This window comes from Adiantum capillus-veneris, chromosome 3 (assembly GCF_014529385.1).
Source record: "Adiantum capillus-veneris isolate H3 chromosome 3, ASM1452938v2, whole genome shotgun sequence".
Classification (NCBI taxonomy): domain Eukaryota; kingdom Viridiplantae; phylum Streptophyta; class Polypodiopsida; order Polypodiales; family Pteridaceae; genus Adiantum; species Adiantum capillus-veneris.
The window spans coordinates 41,629,356-41,651,416 of record NC_140933.1 but is presented as its reverse complement, the minus strand read 5'-3'; the positions used below and the strand labels follow the sequence as shown (position 1 = coordinate 41,651,416).

The following is a 22,061-nucleotide window of genomic DNA, read 5'->3' as shown; positions in this document are numbered from 1 at the left end:
TACTGTAGTGATCCTTCATTTAGAGCAATGGCGCGGACAGGAAGGGGACCCTTTGGGTAGAAGGCATTTGCTTTGGTAATGACCATATTCCTTGCATCTGTAGCACAAAATGGGCCGATTCAATGGGCGAGTAGAAGGGCGAGGTGGTCTTTGCTCCTGTGCATGGAGTTGGAGGTGGAGGCATAGAAGGTTTGAGGTGACGAAGGAGCATGGTTATGATAAAATCTTTGAGACGGAAAAGTGCTTTGAATACCTTGCATAGGAGGGGCTGTCAATAAAGGTGGCATATGGTGTGGATGGCCATAGGGAGAAACCATGTTGGATGCAGGTGTTGGCCCTTGTTGAAGAGTAGGACCAAGACTTTGCTGTATTTGTCGCAATCCCTTGAGGTAGTAGCAGTCCTTGTGGTCATGTTAGTCTTTTCATAGAAGTGGCGGTAAACCCGAAGTGGGCATTCATGTGGAAGGTGCCCTGGAGAGCGGCATGAGCTACACCAAACCATAGCCTTAGTCTCTTGCTGAGACTTGAGCTCTTCTAGCTCGAGCATTGATGTGTTCCAATGCCTCGTGATGTGGAGGCTTCTCCTGTCTAAGAGAGAAGGACCTCTCCTCTCGAAGAGCTCGTTGTAACTCTAGGGCTTCCAGTTCCCTGCATAAAGAAGTTAATGGGTCTGAAGGACTTTCCAAAAACACTGAGGGAGTCTCTATCTGAGGGGAGTTGGTGAACAACTTCCTAGCTCCCTCTATCCTAGTAACAGTCGTGACAAACTCCTCGAGAGTGGCGTCAGGTCGGAGACTCTCTTGAAGTTTTTGCTGGGAAGTTTTGGGAAGAGCCTTCTCCACCCACTTCTTAACCATAAATTCACGAGGTTGTTGAGGAAGCTTGGCCACCAGAGACTTTGTTCTAGTCATGAGCTGTGCAAAAGTCTGATTTGGCTGGAGCATCAGGTTTGCAACTCATCCAGGACCTCTTGGAAGTCCCATGGTCTGAAAGCTTCACAAAATTGTTGTCGTAAAGTGGTCCAAGTTGCAAAGTGGTTCTGTGTGAACTGACTGTACCATTTGTCTGCTAAGCCATCCAAGGTAGATGGAAAGAGTACCAAATAAGCATCTTCTGTATTAAGACCACGACCTCTATAGAGAGATACAAACCTTCTTGCATGGTCGTCTGCATCTTCTGAGGAGAGTCCCTTGAAAGTAGGAAACTTGATGTTTACCTTGGCCAAAACATTGGTCAACTCCTCCATGGCCTCTTGCTCAAGAGCCTGTTGCTCAATAACTTGTTGTAACAAAATGGGAGAGAGCTTTACCGAGGAAGGTAACTTGGATGATGTAGAATCGGATGCAGGAACGGATGATGGTGTATGTGGAGGTATGGGTGATGGGGTTGGTGGACTTCTACTAGGTACCAAGGCTTGACACCTTATGTGGTAGTACTTCAGAAGACTCGGTAGTGCACTTTGATGCTCTATTGACCGCCTTGTATGTGTCATGCAGTAACCACAAACCCAACCAAGCTTTGGGCAAGAAGACCTTTAATTGGCTGAATTCCGGTCTAGACTCTACTAGACTAGGGCGAGTGACTAGACTACCTGGCTGGACCATGGACGAGGAAGGACTAGACCAGGACGAGAGATGGTTGAACCATGGCGAGGGAGGACCGGACCAGTTGGGCAAGAGACTAGGTCAACTAGACTAAGCTGTCTAGGGTGAAACTGGATCAGACCGTAAAAGCCAGCTAGCTTCTCAATTTGTACCTCAATAGAGAGTGAGACTTCGGTTTAGGTCCCATCGGGCGTGCAAAGAATGAGAGCACCTGTAGCGTGGATAGTGTGTCGTGCTCTCTAAAGTGGATGCTTCTTAGTGCAATGTGCATGACATCTCACTTAAACAGAATGAAAACACAGGAAACAATAGATAACAACAAATCAACAAAGAGACACTGCAGCAGACTAGAACATATAGACTCGACTATCTCAAAGGAACCAGTAGAGACTCTGGCGTGGCAGCGCACTCAGCTTCAACCCAAAACTCACAGGTACAATGGGGGTGTCGAGGCTCAAATGTGCATGGATGGTGCACACGTGCTATGTGTATAGATTTCTCTCCTCTAGACGACGACGTTGGACAATATATGAAGAAGATGATAATGATGACTCAACATATACTACTCATATGTCCCACCGTAAAGAGCCACCAACATCTCATAAACGTCAGCCATCTAAGTTTATCCCCAAACTGAGTGGTGGTGGTGACCTGGCCACGATGTCCACTAGACCATGTCCGTATCCCTGCCACGTCATTGCCCAGCCCACAGAGTCCGTCCAGTGTGAACCAGACTAGACAAACTGTATTAGCTGTGTGTCTTGTGAGAGTGACACTGTAGCCTTGCTATAGGAATGCTGCCGGACAACAGTTGCTTGGTGGTTTCCCTCCAGCGACGGCGTTTTAGAACGCTGTCTGTCGACAGTGCTTGGAACAGACACCTCGCTTGGCGACCCCCTTTCCTTGCTCGAGTGTTTCGAAACGCTATCAGTAGTCGTTGCATGACCCCCCCCCCCCCCCCCCCCCCCCCCCCCCCCTTCGATCCCTCCCTCGCTCTCTTCTTTACAGTGTTTTAAACGCTCGACCATAAGGTCCTCTTTGGCAACGGCATGGACCCCCCACCATTACACATTGACCCAGCGTTTGAAACATTGAGGGCCAGCGGGTGTTGGTAGGCATTTGTTTGATGAGACGGTCCTTGGACTCGAGGTTTTGGTGGCTCGGAGCCGAAGAGAGGGGAATCAAAGGAGCCACACTCGGTGCGGCTTCGGAGAATAAAAAGGCGGGAATTTGGAGTGGAAGGAAGAAAGTTTCCCAAAGTGGCTTGGGAGACGGAAAGGCGAACAGAGTCTGGAGCTTAAGAGGGATAGCAGATTGTGCAGAGGCCATTGCGTATGGAGTTCCCATTGCAATGGAATTGAATCAGTTTGGAGAATCTGCGGCTTGGTGCTTGTGCGGCCGATTAAAGTGCGAGAAGCCGGGTTTTTTTTTTTTTTGCAACTTCAAAATGGCCTCCCCTTGCTCAAGCACCCACGATAACGACGACCACAACCAACCAAAAGCTATGGATAACGGATCGTCAACCATCCATTTAGCGGCCTGTACATTGGCACAGTTCGCAAGGAACCTGGCAATTTGTTAGGCTTGAGTTAATAACCAACCAAAAGCTATGGATAACGGATCGTCAACCATCCATTTAGCGGCCTGTACAGTGGCACAGTTCGCAAGGAACCTGGCAATTTGTTAGGCTTGAGTTAATAAAGTCAAAAGCAAATGGAGGAGTTTGCTAGAGGACAACGGCAAAGGTCAGTTGGACACGGATGGCAGTACCAGTACTCAGTTAGTTGCCTGGATACCCGAGACGTACGACCATAGTCATGATTGTGATTCGATGCTTTGTTTGGGTCGAGAGTTTGAAGCCAAAGGCAAAAGCAGGAACTCACAGATAGACAACTACAAAGGCAAGCTGGACAGAGATTACGGTAATAAAGATTTGACAGAGGAGATCGACATGGCACACATGGCGGTGGCCATAGTGGCCTTGATGTCAGATTTCTAGTCAAATGACAAGTGTCACCACTAGCTGCAGCCAGAGAGAGGCTTGTGAGTGGCAGAGAGGGGCAAGCACATGCTCCCTCCCTATAATTAATTTGGACCCTTGTGTTGGAGTTCAAGTTATTGGTCTTTGGACCCGTAGGTCGGAGTTCGATGCACATGCATCTGGCAGGGAACCAATCAGACGTCTAAAACACTATGGATGGGCTAGCGAATTCATTGTTGTTGGTCACATTATGGACAGGATGTGTTCCAACAGTTGATTGTCTTGGAGTTTTATATTTTGGACGTGATGTGTTCACAGTTCATGAATGGGGATTATTGGAGGTAGTATGGTCTACAATTCAAAGTTTGTACAAAGGCAACCAATGCTCAAGATGGCATTACTTTCAGGTACAAAGTTGAGGAGAGCAACACCAAGGTGTATCCAGTTGGTGGCTATTACTGGGGTGTCCATGGTAGCTTCTTCATCGACTTGGTCTCACTATTGATGTCCACTATGAGCTATAGAGAGGGTGTTAAAGTTTAGGTATCTCAAGTGAACTGGCCAATGTGATCCCATTATTTAGTTTGGCTTTTAGGTATTTATTTTACTTATTTGTCAAAGTCTTGGGTAGGGCAATTTACTGGGCTTGCTATATAAGCAACCCCTTGCCTCCATTATATACACATTCAGCTATTCATTGCCAAGGTTGATTGGTTCAGGAGACTCTCTCTCTCTCTCTCTCTCTCTCTCTCTCTCTCTCTCTCTCTCTCTCTCTCTCTCTCTCTCTCTCTCTCTCTCTCGTGCTCACTCCCCTTGGTCTCTACGCTTCCGCATCGTGGACTTCGCTTCCGCATCGTGGACTTTGACGAGTAGAAGGCAGAGGAGCAGCAGAAGAGCCTCTCAATGGTACGAGCACTTGGGCATCCATCAGCCAACGTTTTCTCCAACACCCATCAGCGTTTACAGCCTTATAATCGCCATCAGATTTCAGCCCTCAGCGTTTTCAGCATAGCCTCGTCGCGGCTACAGTAGTCCTCGCCACACTACAACCAGCGGTTTCAGATTTCAGCCATCTTCATCTTCAATGTTTTCAGTTTTCAGTCCATCGCCGTTCCCAACGATAGCAGATTAGCACATGGCCTCCTCGTTGGCGTCGTCGTCATCGTTGTCGCAGTACCAAGCATCGACTGTATACCCATTGGCACCTTAGGAGCAACGCAGTACAAGTACCCCTCATCATCGTCGTCGTCTCGTTGTACCCCAACATCTAGCACCCCTTGTGTTTGGCTTGGCTCCTGCCTAGCTCAGCATATGCATCCTCAGGACCTCCGTGTCCTTACCACCCAAGTACCTTCAGTACCCAGCAGTACCCGCAGTACCAAGTACCAAGCACCACAATACCTCATCAGTAGCATCAAGTACCCATTAGCATCTTAGCATCACGTCGGCATCTTAGCACTTAGCATCATCGTATCAACATTGTGCAATTAATAAAGCAAGTACTTGCTCTAACAACAGAGCAAGGGGGCCCGTGAGGGTGGTTGGGAGCTGACATGACGTGAATAAGATACCCGAGCCTCGCTTAGCCGAAGCTTCACACTGTCAGTAATCTCATCCAAAGACTGACTCTCAACATTGGCATTAGGCAATTGACTGACCGATCCTCAACTCATCCTACAAAATTTTGGCAAAGGCTATGAGATTGAGGATTCAACCACTACTAGAGAGCATTATACGTGGTACCCATACAGGTTTTGTCAGGGAGCGTTTTCGATTTTGAGAAGACCTTTGTTAGAGCTGACTGGGACTTCCTGGAGGGCACTCTACACATGATGGGTTTCTTAGATGCTTCGATCAGAAGTTGTTTGCAGAGCCTGGCCAGCCTTAGTAGGTTGGGTCTGTATCGCAGGTCAAGGGCCTCCTCTGTGACGCGGAGCGAATTGGATAGGGGACTGACAGCGTAGTGAACAGGAGATAGACAAGGTGGAGGAGGCGAGCAAGGATGGGGGCGGCAAAGCAAGGGGCAGGTCGCACGGGGCAGGCAAGGCAAGGGGGCAACGCAGGGGGGCGAGTTGAGGGCGCGGGGTAGGGGAGGTGGATGCATAGCACAAGGGGGGGATGGGCAGGAGCTACGCGAAGGGGAGGTTTCAGCAGCAGCGAGCTCGATGCTCCTCTTTTATTTTTAACCCCCCAAATCCAAAAGTCCTCCGCACCCCCTCTTCCCCTTTTTTACCCCTTGTGCCCACCTCCATTTAATCAATGGGCGGCCAATATATTGGGGTATAGGCGTCTGTGCCTTGCCCGGCCGCCCAGAGTCTGGGCGCCCACTGACTTGTATACCTTATACATAGCATAAGTGTATAGGGGGTTGCTCACTCTTTGAGTCTCCCCACCCACATTGTGTGTGTCTCCTTCTCTCTCTCTCTCTCACTCTCTGTCTGTGGTGCTCCCCGATCGCCTTCAATTTGTATCATAGCTATGGTGACCGCGGAGAGCACGACGGCTTTGAGAGCTTCGAGGTGATAGCTCGCTCGCTCTCGACGGTGGAGTTCGATCGCGGAGTTTCACGGAGAGCGATTTTAGCTTGAGGAGCATTGTCTTTGGAGCTTAGGAGCTTGGTGTGGTCAAGCTTGGTCGAGGAGGCGGTTGCGGCTTCCTTGGTGAGAGGAGCTTTTGAGCTCAGTGGAGCTCGTTAGAGAAGTGCTCGGCGGAGGAGAGCTTGACATTCGAGTGCTTGGATGCTGTTGTGGCAGAGCTCTTGCGTTGGAGCTTGCATTGAGAGGATATTGCATCACGCAGAGTGGAGCAAGAGCAGGTTCAAGACTGTGTGCAGCTCGTTTTTGTCATTTTCGGGCTCTAAAACGCAGTTTTTGGCGAAGCTCCGTCATACAGAGTCAGATGTACATGATCCATGAGTCTAGGTCAGGGTTTTGGCACGCTCCGGACGCGATGGTGATGTCTATTTGCTGAAATTATGCTTTGAATTACAGTAGGTACAGCAGCAGGTTTATTTGTGCACTTTCGGGTCCCAAAAACACTGTTTTTGGTATATCTCACACACGGAGTATTTTCTCCAGCAACCAGCAAATTCATAGGTGTACACAGGTTTTTGGATATGCATTTGTCCAGAGAGCCACTCATGCGAGAGTGAGCTATGTTGCCATGGTCTTGGCGGTTTATGTATGCCATATATGGATTTGTGTATTTGTTTATGGCTGAGATTATTTGAGATTTGGCTCAATTTATAGAAGAAACTCTGTTGGATTTTATCCAGGTTCTCGCCATAGCTTCTACGTATCCGTAGGTTGCTCTTTGACAGTTTAGTGGTTGAGTTTACTCCCACTTTGACAGGTGATTTTCAGTCATCATTTGGTTGGAGTTTGGAGTCACTTGTGTATGCCTTTGTGTGCCGTATTTCGTATTGCGCATAGCGACAGATCTTGCAAGGTTTTGCGAAATGTTGCTATAGTTATCTGGCAGACATTTGCTCATCGATTGAAAGGTATTTTGGCAGCAATCATCACTCACATGTATGTCATTTGAGGTGCCGTTGAGTGGTACTCCGGCAAGAGCGGGTATGCTCATATGTATGACTTTGTGAGGTGATTCCGGTCCAGTTTATTCTCGGATAGGCCATTGTGGCATATATTATTGTCTCTTTGAGATTTACTGTTGAGATTTTGCTCCAGTTACAAAGGAGACTCTACCAAAATTTTGTCAGATATTTATGCGCGATTGAGTCATATTGACTTGTGATTTTGTGCAAGGTTTTGCACGGTTATTGGTGCAACTTTGTATCAGGTTTTGTGGCCATTTTACTGACAAAACTTTGGCAAAATTTTCCCAGGAGTTTTATGCGTATCTTTTATGTGATCTAGGTAGAGATTGCGGGTTGCACTCAGCATTTGTGTGCGGTGTTCTCTGCAGGTGGGAGATTTGTGCGTATGTATGCATCGATACCGCACAGTGTGGGCTTGGTGATTAGCTCACAGATTGCAGTGTGATACTAGAGCATGCGAGGCTTGTATTGACATTGCGGGAGCTCTATTTTGGAGTGTGTCTCACAGGTTTTACATTGTGTTTCTGGCCATATTTGTAGACAATTTCCAGGTGTTGTTGGTGAGGTGGTTTTGCTTTCTAGTTTGCTACATTGTGCTCATGGCAGAGACAGGTGATCGATCAAATTGTGACCTCTCACAGATGCGCATGTTTGATGGGTCAGACTTTGCGGCATGGAGAGAGTGTATGCTTGATGCATTGACACAGCGAGGGTTGCATCGACCATTGAGTGGTGATGCAGGTAGACCTTCAAACATGTCTGACGATCAGTGGCAGGAGCTAGAGGAGATGGCACTATCTACACTCTCTTTGCACCTTGCGGAATCTGTATATGCTCTTGTTATGTATGAGACTACTTCGAGAGCACTTTGGCGCAGATTACATGATATGTATGATAGATCTGAGTCATCACGGACTCGTGTGAGACATGTACATTCACGAGCACGCCGATAGGTGACATGTTGGTATTGTGGTCATTCTGGACACGTTAGACGGCGTTGTTTTCGTCGTATGCGACATCGTAGGAGACATGGCAGTCTCAGAGATGTATGTAGTGATGCCATGGACTCGGTTGCTTTGACAGTTGAGGCATATGTAGTGTCGGAGTATACTGGTGACGGGGATGTCACTCTTACCTCGAGCTATGCACAAGATGCTATACATGTGGATAGTGCACTCCCTTCGCAGTGGTTGCTAGACGCAGATGCAATGTTTCATGTCACGCCGCATCGTGCATGGTTTTGTAGCTATTCTAGCGGGATGCTTGGCAGTGTATGTTTGACCGATGGATCAGTGCATGCGATAGCAAGTGCAGGAGATGTGAGACTGTCATTACCGAGTGGTGCATCTTACTTGTTACGTCATGTGCGCTATGTACCAGATTTGACAGTGAGTTTGATCTTGTTTGGTCAGCTTAGAGATTGTGGATGTCAGATTTCGCTACGAGAGCGAGATTTGGTGATGCATTTGGGTTCGCTAGTGATTGCGAGAGGTGCCAGGAGTGGTACAGGTTACCCATTGCATGTGGATCACGCGAGAGACGGTGCTGTCTCTGTGATCATGCAGCCAGGTGTATGAGAGTAAGCCCAAAGCTTTTCTGAAAGCTTCAAACTGTATACCGAGGGTTAGAGTTGTGGTGCGTGTGTGAGAGGGTAGTTGACTTGGTGTGCGCGCTCGACGATTTCGACGTAAAATAATCCTAGTATGGATATTTGCATTCATAACTTTTTCGGCGTGACAAATCGCATCATTGAAGCCATGCATTGGAAACATGAAGATGTTAGATTGCGGGTATCAGGATTTGCTAGTGGCCCATGATGACAACGGAAGGTGCCATCTAGGTCAGTCTGTTAGCTTTGGAGGCTTGGCATTGTTTGCACAACTATCTCTCCCATCTGCTTGGACAATTCTGTCATTTCAGAAGAGGCATTGTATCTTCATTGATCAATACACATCTTTGGCAGCACACCGAGTCCGCACCGTTTGTATCTTCTTAGCAATTGGTAGCCATCAATCCGGAGCCAAAGGGTTCCAATCCAAGGCAACCACTGCGAAAGTTCTTAGGCGTCATGAGCCTACACTCGCAACCACATTTGTTGCAGAGACGAGGATTCATCTAGAGCTTCCATCTTACGGCACCCTAAGTGGAGGCTCTATCTTCGAGGAGTTCTTTGGCGGCTTCACGAGGCATCATATAGAGGACTTGCCATGGTTCGTGGGCATTTTAAAGAACATATCCATCTTTATCTCCCATTGAACATATCCATTTTTATCTCCCATTCTGCGTCCCTCTTGCCAATCTTCTTGTGTAGGCAACATAGGTTGGAGTGTAACCTTGGTGGGCATCAGCGTTTGCATCTCCAACCATTTGCATTACGCGCATCCATCCGGTTTGTAGTTTGGTTCACTCCTTCCGTGTTGGGGTAGCAAAGGCTAGCCAATAACCAACAAGGGAATGATTCATTCGGGTGCAACATAGTGTTGCAAGTAGATGTATCATCACCATCCTTGTCTTTTGGGCATTTCCACATCACCTGGGGGAGCCTCTCTCTCGAAAGTAGTCGTGAAGGAATCATTTAGAAGGCCATTCATTCGAGATCCCCTTATGGTTTGCATGGAGTTCGGTACCGGTATTTGCACCCATCCCTAGATAGGAGTGTCTAGAATTTAAGGAGGACTAGTACTAGCCATTTTGTGAGCCTCTTTGCATAAGTTGCATGTTTGGACGAGTCCATTAGATCAGGTTTCCAATTCTGGAACCCTCTTGCATAAATGGATTGTACAAGCGTTTTGACAGATGTTGGTACACTACGGTGGGCATCTGGCATGATGTGCTTGTAGTTTTAGGTGAGAGGAATCCAATGGACCATTCCCCGTGTCATTTGGATTCTTGGATGAGTAAATGTGCGATAGGTTCACCCAGAAACTTAGCCCTGGTCAAACTTATTAATAAATCATTTTAAGGATTTTATTTGAGAAGAATTACAGAGGTTTTACCCTACCGAAGGCCTAATGTGTTGATAACCAGAGAATCTCACGTATAAAGGGAGGAGTAGAGCTAGCAATCTCATCCGGTTGCAGAAGTGCCCACTTCAGCCATAGCGTTTTGTAGAGAGAAAATCAGCCTGGCGTTTTTGCCCCAAATCAATCGCCAGGCATTTTGCTTCAAACCAGCCCCTACCACTAGCAAATCCCAGCAGATCAGCCACCGTTTTCAGTTTTGAGCCCATTCCCTCGCCGAAGATGCGCGAGATCTGCTAATGCCAGCCATTCAGATGCGGTCCCATATCATCATCCTACGTTTTGAGCCTTGCTTTACGTGATGGATCGGCTGCATTTTTGTTGTCAGATCTGTATTTTTGGAGCCAGCTTTCAGCCCTTGTTTCCGCTCACATTGGGTGTGCAAATCAGCCCCAGAACTACCCCTTGGTGGCCATCAACAACCCCTCATCGAGACGGATCCGCTCGCATTGGGTGTGCAAATCAGCCCTAGAATTACCCCTTGGTGGCCATCAGCAACCCCTCAGCGAGATGGATCCTAAGGTGCATCAAATCAGCCACAGAGATCCCTTATCTTGAAGAGTTACCGAGGCGATATTCCCCATCGAGTTAGTAGAGTCTGCATTGAGGTGTTGCATGTGTGTACATTCCATTTACGCAATCAAAAGCGAATACCACATCGTCAATCATGTGGGGCCCCCTTGAGAGGGTTGGTTGGGATCCCATCCGGTGTCATTCTCTCTCTCTCTCTCTCTCTCTCTCTCTCTCTCTCTCTCTCTCTCCCCCTTTGCACATCTCTACCACTCTCTCATTCTCTATCTACAAACAAGTAAAAGGAATCGTCATTCTTGCTAAGTAGCTTACATCAAGGCGAGGAAAGAAATAAAGATTTGTGGAAGTGCAAAGTCTAGATCTTGTCACCATTTCAATTCCGTTGCACCTGACACGAGACCAATTGTAATTGCATGCGTTGTGCAAGTGACACTATGGCCTTGCTATAGAGGGAGAGAGAGATTAACGTCTACAAGGGGCCAGTGTGGCCTATGAGACAAGTGCCCAATTACATCTATGTCTAATGTCATCTCATCAGCAAAAACTGAAAATAACATCCTAAACCAAAGAGATGGAAACTAAAAGGATCGAATTTCAGGCAGAGAGGGAGATCCGATACTATCTCTCCATAGGTCTCTAGAGCCCAGGAGGTTGGCTATGAGCTGGGCCATGGCGGTCTTGCTGAGGCATTTGGTGCTATGTCTCCAGTGTTTTGCGAGGATACATTTAATCTGATCATAATATGGGCCTCTCCAACGTTGCTCTAGTGGGTGTGGTCATCCGGCTTTGTAGAATGGGGTGGCTCTATCAAGTCTCACTCCATGGCGGGGGGTGTAAGGTATGCGGTGGATTGGCTTCGTCGTTGTTGAGTTGGTGGGTGTGCGGTCTGGTTTACTTTGCTAAGTGACTTCTGTTTGTATGGGTGCGGTTGGTGGAGGTGGTGTTCGGTCTTGTAAGTTGTAGTAGTGTTGTGTGAGTCGTGACGTCTTTGGAGCTCCAAAATGAAGGCTGTAGGCATTTCTAGTGGTCATATTCCTTCACTAGAGTGGCTGTCGATCTGCATGTCTTTGTCCTTAATATGTGTGAATAGGTTTGAATCTACCGAATGGCTGCTCGCATGCTGTGGGGGAGGTGGTTGTCTATGTACTCTGGTCTAGTAATGAAACCATCCTCAAAGAGGTGTAGAAAGTGGTTCCTATAATGGGAAGTGGTGGTCGGGTCCATGTCTGCTCTGTCTCAATCTCACAAGTAGCTGGTGATGACCGCACCCTTCGTCTTTTTAGTAAGTGGCTCTGATATTTATGTGTGGGCCCCCCTCCTTTGCTAAGTAAGTGACTGAGATTTGTCATCTCTATGTATGTGAATCTGGCTTTAGTAATTATCTATGTACAGATGTGCCTTTGGATACTACTGTGTAACTCTATGTTCTGAAATATAACAAGGTTGAAAGGCTATTCATTCAATACGTTGGAAACTGATCACAGATCATGATAATTCAATAATTTGAAATGAACCTTTTTTCTTTCTGTTCTTGTCCCAGCTTTACTGATAGTCTCTTTATTTTCTATGTGTGTTGTAATTCAGGCTTGTTGGTATGATGGGTGGGCGTATTTGGCTCAAGAGTGAGCTAGGAAAAGGTAGCACTTTTTACTTCATTGCTCGTTTTGACAAGGGCGATGATCAGAGTTGCAAGCATGAAAATGGATATTTTCATACCCACAATAAGGAGGATCTGCATTCATACAGGTTTTCTAGCCCTCGTCTACCAGGCAAGAGCATTAAAAGGATGAACTCTGACAATCTGATAATAAAATCAGATGTTTCTGCATTGTTGCCATGGAACGCCTTCAACAATGTTCCACGAACTTGGAGCGAAAATGGTTTGTGTGTTGATTTTGAAAGGAGATTTAGTCTTGACAGCTGTACTGAGAAAAGGTCAGATATAACAATGGCAATTACAGATGAGCGTGTTGTTGATAGAATCTCCTTGTCAAGATCACAGGAGCTGTCATCTCACAATAGAGCGGATGCTAACACTGAAGAGCTTTTCAAGGGCCTCAGAGTGCTTCTTGCAGAGGATAATTTGGTCAATCAAAAGGTTGCTTGCAAGCAACTGAACAAGTTTGGTACTCAAGTAGACGTGGTATGCGATGGACAACAGTGCTTGAAAGCTCTCAGTGTAAACAGGGACAGATATGATCTTATTCTCATGGATGTTCAGGTACCTTCTGTCCTTTCCATGCATTCCTGGCTCAAGAAAGTGTGATTTTTGTATCCCTTCTTGTAACAATTGCACAACAATGTTTATTCAACTTTTTGTGGTGTTCGATTGCTAATCTGTTTCTGGGCATTAGTGTCTCAACCGTTAACATTCAAAACCGTTTTCTGTATGCTGAATCTTTCGTGCATTTACATCCGGCCATTCGCTCTGTTCCATGCATAGCTCTTTCCTGCACCCTATAGTATAAACCAACACCCTCCCCTCCCCTCCCGCAGCCCGCGTTTTCATTCGCAACCCTCGCTCATTTTTGGCTCCCCCCTTCCCGTTGGGCCCGGCTCAGGCCTGTTTCTTTGTAAGAATCCGTACAACTAAGAGTGCTTAATGCTTAAAGAACTGGACAAAATATTAATCACAACACTTCAAAGAGACAAGAGGCAGAATGAGGGTTGAAGATGGGCACCCCCCCCCCCCCCCCCCCTCCTCCTCCTCGAAGGAAATAGATTTCTACTCAACCCAAGTACCTTAGGATTGAGCTCAGTTACAATCAACCCGAGAGTGAGTTTAAGTAGACTCACAGTCGTAGATCATGCAAGATGCCATGTACACATGCATAAAAGTAAACTCTTAAACATATGTACAAAGATAAAATTTAGCTGCTGCGTATGCTAGAGAAGAGATCTAGTGTCTTGATGGCTTGTAGGATGAATAGAAGAGCGCAAAACTGAAGGGAAACAACAGAATTTTCAGATTTATAGGTGTGCTGCCCTGAAAAACAGCAAGCTAGAGAGAGAGATAGGGCTTCTTGAGGATGAAGGAATAGTAAGCGTAGAGAGAGATGGTGATGGTAATGAAGGGGGTTTCTTGGGCTGATGTTTGAGAAAATTCAGCAACTAGGAGATGGAGAAATGAGAGGGAAGGAGGCTTTATTTATAGAGAAGTTGCTTCAAGAGAAAAAGGGAAAAGTTGAAGAGGATTGTGACAAGTGTGTAGTAAAAGATAAAGTTGGCATGACAAGTGTCGACACACTTGTCTTTTCCTATAAAAGCTTTTTGACAAGTATCCACACAATTGTCTCTTCCTTTGAAAGCTTTTTGGCAAGTGTCTCATCTTTTGGAAAGTTTGTGACAAGTATCTCGTCACATGTCCTCCTTTTGGAACCTTCCTTCTAGAATCTTCTAGAAGCTTCCATCTTGGAACTACAAAAAACACAGTATCAATTGAAAGCTCTTTCTGAGTACAATACTGTGTTGTCTTCAAAACATGGATTTAATATCTCTATGACAATGCATATGTATAATGAGAAATCTTCATGATCATACCATCTAGTTGATTGTAACTGTGTTTTCAGGTGGATCTATACCACACTCCAAGGCATCAATCCTTTCTATGTGCAAGTATGATCCCGATATGCACGAGTTACAAGTCACAGGTGTCCTATTTGGTTATCTAGGTGGGAGCGTGCACTATCTATGTTCTAACCCACTGTGGGGGTCCACCTTAACCTGTGACTACTCATCGGTGAACATACTACGGTGCATTGTTCTAGCTATCTCGTTTTACAAAAGGAAAACACACTTGTAAAATTTAAGACCAATCGAAAAAGGATACAAGTTCTTTTTTATTGAGGTGTGACAGCCCACTCGCTCTTATTCAACTGTCCTCAGTTGAAAAGGTTCCTCATATTGTTTAAGAATCTCCGGGTAAGCCCGCATGAAATTTTCATCCACCCACTTGGCGTCGGCTGTGGGTAAATCTTTAAACTTCAATAGAAATTTCCGTGTTAGAAGGCCACTTCTTGTAGTTCGATCGTTATGAAAGAGGATTTGTTCAGGTTGAATGAGTTGCTCTGTGTCTTCAACTTCTGGGGGATCCTCTGGTATTGGTCCCATGTAAGGCTTTAATAGGCTTACATGAAACGAATTATGTATCTTAAAATAACTTGGGAGTTCTAGCTTGTAGCATACTTCATTATTTTTCTTGATGACCTTGAAGGGTCCAAAGTATCTTTTTGACAGCGTAGGAAAAGACATTGTTTTCCTTGAACTTTGCTTTAACATGTTCTTATCAAACTTTAGTAAGACATATTGTCCTTCTTTGAAAACCAAATGCCTTAGTCGCTTAATTGCTTGCTTCTTTTGTCGTTCTTGGGCAGCTTTGATAGTGGCTCGGACTTGATTCATAGCTGTCTTCAAGTCCGAAACAAACTCATCAGCGGGAAAAATCCTTTCTTTGGTATGGATAATAGGTGGAGGTATTATCCTTCCTTGCATTATTTCGTTAGGAGCCTTCCCACTCCAATAGAGTTAAATACTTCTCCCACTGTGACTTCTGCTCACTAACATAAGCTTTTAACATATCAAGTAAAGTGAGATTCATGACTTCAGTTTGCCCATCCGTTTGTGGATGAAATGATGAGGACGACTTCAAGGTTGTTCCCAAATTCTCAAATAAAGCACACCTGAAATTATTGGTAAACTTGGAGTCCATATCAGAAATAATTTATGAAGGCACACCATGCAACCTAAAGATATGCTGTATAAAAAGTCGTGCAGCTTGTGAAGACTTCAATGTTTTATGGCAAGAAATCAAATGTGCTTGCTTACTAAATCTATCTATGATGACCCAAATCATGTCACTCCCTTGTGGTGTCCTTGGAATTCTTGAGATGAAATCCATGGTGATAGACTCCCAAGAACCATCTGGTATTGGCAAAGGTTGTAATAATCTTGGAGCCTTTTGTGTTTCAAACTTTGATTTTTGAAAAACCAAACATTTTTGAATGTAGTTGTGTGTATCCTTTCGAAGTGTTGGCCATTAGAAAAAGCGCTCTAAAGCACTTAGAGTGGTTGCTAGTCCTCTATGTCCTGCATAAGGTGGTTCATGACTTTCTGTAAGTACTATAACCATCATGAGATATCCATCTTTGATTACAGTAGTTTGGATGAGGCTCTCCTTCTTGCAACTTTAACCATATTGTTTGAAAATCTGCATCCCTGTCATACGTATTTTTCATACCATGAAAGTCTTCATGACGATCCACTGTAATGGTTGAAATTTAGGGGACTCTTGAAAGAGCGTCTGCGACCACATTGTGCTTGCTAGGAGTATATAAGATTTGAAAATGAAACATAGACAAAAAGTTTTCCCACTTTGCATGCCTTTCCTGTAAGTGCTTTTGAGTGTCGAAATACTTCAAGCTTTGGTGATTAGTTCTTACAATGAATTCACTGCCTAAGAGATAATGTTTCCAGTTCTTTAAAGCATGAACCATAGCCAAAAGCTCTTTCTCATAAATATCATACCTCTTCTCTGCATCATTTAGGCGTCGGCTTTCAAAAGCTACTCCATGGCCTTCTTGATTGAGCACAACACCAATGCAATTGCCACAAGCATCTGCTTCGACTATGAATGGTTTTGCCAAGTCGGGGATGATGAGAATTGGGCCTAAAGCGAGTGCGATTTCGAGCTTTTGAAAAACTGCCCTCTCTTTCTCCTTCCATTGAAAAGTGCTATTCCTCTTGGCTAGGTCATGTAGAGGAGCAACGACGTGGGCAAAATCCTTGATGAAGCGGCGATAGTAAGAGCATAAAACTAGAAAAGATCGCACCTCATGCACATTACGAAGATCTGGCCATTCTTGGATTATTGTGATCTTCTCTAGATCCATTTGAATGTCTTTTGAAGAGATCACATGCCCAAGATAATTTATTTTATGCATAAAGAACTCACTTTTCTTACCATTGATGAGAAATTGATTCTCACGAAGAAGTTGCAAAACAATTTCCAATGTTGCTGAAGCTCTTCTTCATTCTTGGTAAACACAAAAATATCATCAAAGAAAGTGTCAACATATTGCGGGTGACACCTAAAGGTGCGCTCCATCATGCGATTGAAAGTTGCCGGTGCATTAGTTAATCCGAAAGGAATCACCAAGAATTCGTATAAGCCAAAAGAAGTACGGAAAGCAGTCTTGTGGGTATCTTGTGGAATCACCTTGATCTGGTGATAGCCTCTCTTTAGATCAATCTTGCTGAAAATCTTCGCGCCACCCAGGCGATCCAAAATGTCATCAATATATGGAATGCGAAACTTGTTCTTCACAATTATTTTGTTGAGTGCCCAATAGTCGATGCACATTCTGAAGGTGCCATCCTTTTTCTGAACAAGAAGAACTGGAGAACAAAAAAGGCGAGCTACTAGGCTTAATCAACCCGTGACTAAGTAGGTCTTCCACTTGCTTCCTAATTTCCTCTTGTTGAGGACGGCTTACTCGATTAGGCGCAATGTTGGGAGGAGAGCTACCAGGCATGATATCTATTTGATGATCTTCAGGCCTTTCTGGAGGTAGTTGATAAGGAAGATCTTCTAAAAAACAATCTTTATACTTTTCCAAGACTTTGAGTTGTTCGTGATTTTCAACATGTATCTTATCATGACTATCATTTACATCAAGCAAACAATACTATGCATGATGGAGCTGATGGTTATATTGTTTTCTGGGTGACTACCATGGGTCGATACCTTGCACTTTCCTTCAAGGGTGGAGCATATGTTAGTACCTAGTTCTACACCCACTATTGGGAACTGACGACGTTAGTGGGGATGTCGTGGTATTTAGTCAATACTATGCATGATGGAGCTGATGGTTATATTGTCTTGTGAGTGACTACCATGGGTCTATACCTTGCACTTTCCTTCAAGGGTGAATCTGGGCTTATCTTGGATTCATCTAGGTATACATAAAGCAACCAACATTGCACACAATTCTTAATTGCTCTAGAGGCTTGAGTATGGTTTACCATGGGTATGGTGTCCCCACTTACGTCTGCTTTGAGCTCGTACTTTTTGCTTTTATGGGTGAACTCGACGGTCTTCTTTTGAGAGTAGATGGTTGAATCCACTCTATGGTTTCAAGGCATGCCAATTGCGGCGCCAAGATTTGCAATGCAAAAGGTGTCTTGATCTTTGAAACCTTGAAGCTCAACTTTAAGCTTGCCGATATAGGGTACAACTGTCTTCAATGTGTCTTTGTCATTGGCATTTAGGGCTTGGTGAATCTCTAGGGGTGTCTCTATGTCGTCATTCTTGAAGCCAAGTTCTTTGGCTAAATTCCAAGAGATGAAATTTTCGTTTTTCGCGGGATCGATTAGAAACAAAGCTTGCTTTCCTTGAAATTGTCCCCAAGCCTTAAGAAATTGACGCATTGTTGGAGTATGGTTTGTATTGCCAACCACATCTCGTATAGTGTTGATTGTGGCCATTGGCTTGGCTTTGTCTTCAGAAGGAACCTTGTTGTTTCCTTTGTTTGCACACTGCTTTTCTATGTGTCCCTCTTTACCACATTTGAAGCACTTCCCGTCTTTCATATATTGTTGTTGGAAACTGCTTTCTTGGAAGATATAAGGTTGAACGAAACTGGGGAGCACCAGAAAATGGGTAGGGTTTCACCTTTTTTGAATTTGGACGTGATTTTTGGTGTTGATTTTGTCTCTCTTTAGGGGCTGAATTTTCTTCCCAATTGGATGGCCTCTTCTTATTTCTCTTCGAAAGAGAGTCTCTACTATCGTGCTCTAACTCCCATGTCTCAGCATGCTTTAGGAGTTCCGTAAGATTAGAGCAAGAGTAATGATTTAGAGCAGTGCAAAAAATGCAAACCTCTCTGAAACTTCCTTAATTTTTCAGAGTTATCGATCTTCTTGAAATATTGGACTTTCAAAAGTAGCTCCCAAAATCTCTTGATGTAGTCGTCCACAAGTGGTCCTACTCCATCTTCACATCCCTCTTGAAATGGACAAGAAGAAATTGGGATTGCAGCATGCAGACAAAACTTCTCCACGATCTTGGGGGAGCGCATCATGCTCAAATCTCGTCCACCAAGTGTGAGCTAGATCTGTCAAATGTAAAGCTGCAAACTTAATCTTCTCCTTCTTTTTATACTTCTCACGACCATACAATATTTGAAATTGACGAACAAATTTTAAAAGAAGATTAGGATTTTATGAACCATCATACGTACTAAACTTAACCTTCTTCTCAAGTTGCGAGAGTGAGTTGGTCCTCTTCTTCTTGTATCGTCTTCCATACCTAGATCTCGAAGTAGAGGACGAACTTGTCTCCAAAGATGAAGAAGAGGGTGAAGAATATCGACGTCTTTGCCTTCGATGAGATTTTCTCTATGAATGAGGTATCTCCTTGTCGCTTGATGATGGCACATCTTAAGATTCACTAGATGAATTTGATGAAGAGGATGTACTTCGGCTTCGATGGATTCTCTTCTTTGAGATAGAGCGTCCTCTTTTACCTCGTCCATTCTCCTTCTTCACGGCTAATGGACTTCATGATCGGCTCCTTCCATTTGAATTGCGTTGCTTTGCTAGCTGCTCTTTCTTGGCTTCATTGGGCTTCTCGCCCTTGTCGAGTTTGAGAAGTTGTTCTCGAACGGAGCGGTTCTCCTCTTGCAAACTTTGTAAGGAAGCAGTGTTTGTGTCTTCCATTAGTAAAATAAGAAATTGTCAAGCAAAGGTGCACACAATCAACTCTAAGAACTAGTAGCATAAGGGTGAGGATCAAGCCAAAGCTTTGATACCATTGTAAGAGCCCCGTACAACTAAGAGTGCTTAATGCTTAAAGAACTTGACAAAATATTAATCACAACACTTCAAAGAGACAAGAGGCAGAATGAGGGTTGAAGATGGGCAACCCCCTCCCTCGAAGGAAATAGATTTCTACTCAACCCAAGTACCTTGGGATTGAGCTCAGTTACAATCAACCCAAGAGTGAGTTTAAGTAGACTCACACTCGTAGATCATGCAAGATGCCATGTGCACATGCATAAAAGTAAACATAAGTAGACTCTCAAATATATGTACAAAGATAAAATTTAGTTGCTGCGGATGCTAGAGAAGTGATCTAGTGTCTTGGTGGCTTGTAGGATGAATAGAAGAGCGCAAAATTCAAGGGAAACAACAAAATTTTCAGATTTATAGGTGTGTTGCCTTAAAAAATAGCAAGCTAGAGAGAGAGAGATAGGGCTTCTTGAGGATGAAGGAATAGTAAGCGTAGAGAGAGATGTTGAAGAGGATTGTGACAAGTGTTTAGTAAAAAGAGAAAGTTGGCATGACAAGTGTCCACATACTTGTCTCTTACTATAAAAGCTTTTTGACAAGTATCCACACATTTGTCTCTTCCTTTGAAAGCTTTTTGACAAGTGTCTCATCCTTTGGAAAGTTTGTGACAAGTGTCCCGCCACATGTCCTCCTTTTGGAACCTTCCTTCTAGAATCTTCTAGAAGCTTCCATCTTGGAACTGCTAAACACACATATCAATATGGATATCAATTGAAAGCTCTTTCTGAGTACAATGCGGTTTTTTCTTCAAAACATGGATTTAACATCTCTATGAGGAGATAAAGCATTCAGTGCATATGCATAATGAGCAATCTTCATGATCATGCCATCTAGTTGATTGTAACCGTGTTTTAAGGCGGATCTAGCCCACACTCCAAGGCATCAATCTTTTTTATGTGCAGTATGATGCCGATATGCATCAGTTACAAGTCACAGGTGTTCTATTGGGTTATCTAGGTGGGAGTGTGCACTATATATGTCCTAACCCACTGTGTTGGTCCACCTTAATTTGTGACTACTCATCAGTGATCATACGACGATACACTGTTCTAGCTATCTTGGTCAGACTTACCGAGGAATGCCTAAAGTCATACCTGGAACGTCGGAACGTCGGAATGACGTTCCGATCGGCTAGGTATGCTTGGAACGCCCCGGAACGGACCGTCGTTCCGACAGTCGGGATCAAACCGAAACGGACAGGGGGAACGGCACTGGAACACCATTGAAAAGCCGGAACGGCTGGAATGGACTGAAATGGTCAGCTTCGGCCAATGGTCATAAACGTGCAGAAAACGGGTAGAATCGAAAATTGAAAAACAACCCCTCCCTATATATTTTGCCACCCTCTCACCCCTTTCCTTCACAAGCTACCAAGCTCTCAAGCTCTCTTGCTCTCAAGTTGAACCAACTTCTAAGTTCTTAAGACTTAAGGCTCTCTCTCTTGCTCTCAAGTCTCAAGCTCTCAAGCTCTCAAGGCTCAAGCCTGAATCTCTCAAGCTACCAAGCTCTCAACTTCTCTCTTGCTCTCAAGCCTCAAGCCTTCAAAGTTCAAGACTCTCAACTTTCAAGCTCTCTCTTGCTCTCAAGGCTTCAAGCATCAAGCTCTCTCATTCCATGGCTTCTTCCTCTCGTACAACCCTCTCCGTTCATGCGGGTAACACTCAAAAGGCGAAGGAATAGTCGTGGTGGGATGAAATGACATCGGAAGGCACCTTGTCGACGGCGGGAGGTTCTCGTGCATTGGCATGCAAGCTATGCTCTTACACGCGGAAAGAGGGGCATGACAAAGTGAAGGCACACTTTCTTCGAGTGCCGGGACATGAGGTGAAATTTTGCACCAATGTAACCATCGAGAAGAGGAGGGAGCTCCAGGAAAAGGATCGGCAATTCAACCATAAATCCAAGTCCACACGCAAAGGTATCGACCCAAAGACCCTCATTTTCTTTTCTTCCTCTCTTCCCGGTTTAGGTGCCGGTGGATCTTCATCGGGTCCGATTCGTTGCCAAAGGACCCTTGCCACCTCTTTGGACCCAAAGAGGAAGGAAGAGGTGGATGTGGCCGTGGCCCGATTCTTCTATCACGACCAAATCCCATTTGTTGCGGCGAGATATGTTTTATGATTTATCAATCGTCTCTCTCATTTCTCCCGTTATCGTTGTTTCCGTCTTTTTGATACTAACCTCTTCTATGTTTGATCGAAATAGGTCAGAGTATTGGAAAGTTATGGTGCAACGGATAGGAGAGTATGGCACTGGCTCTGTGCCGCCATTTTCAGAGGCTCTCTGACCTACTTTGCTCGATCGAGAGAAGGCTATCGTGGAGCAAGCAACACTCAATATTCAGTGCCTTTGGGCAAAACATGGCGTTTCCCTCATTGCCGACGGGTGGAGCGATACAAGGAAGAGATCTATCCATGGTCTCGTCGCATGCTCGAGTGGAGAGATGTACTTTGTGCACTCTCATGATGCCACCGAGAGTGGTAAGTCCACCGATATCCTCTCTACAGAGTAAACAACGG

General features: G+C 44.9%; 1 protein-coding gene across 2 annotated transcripts in view; it reads left to right on the top strand.

Annotated features, from left to right (window-relative positions):
* The window catches only part of LOC147460803 (histidine kinase 4-like), an 82,769-nt gene that overhangs the window by 42,440 nt on the left and 18,268 nt on the right, over nt 1-22,061 (top strand). For both annotated transcript variants that reach the window (XM_086508502.1, XM_086508503.1), the window contains exon 8: nt 12,280-12,916. In XM_086508502.1, coding sequence (XP_086364628.1) covers nt 12,280-12,916 — 637 coding nt within the window. The remainder of the gene's footprint in view (nt 1-12,279; nt 12,917-22,061) is intronic.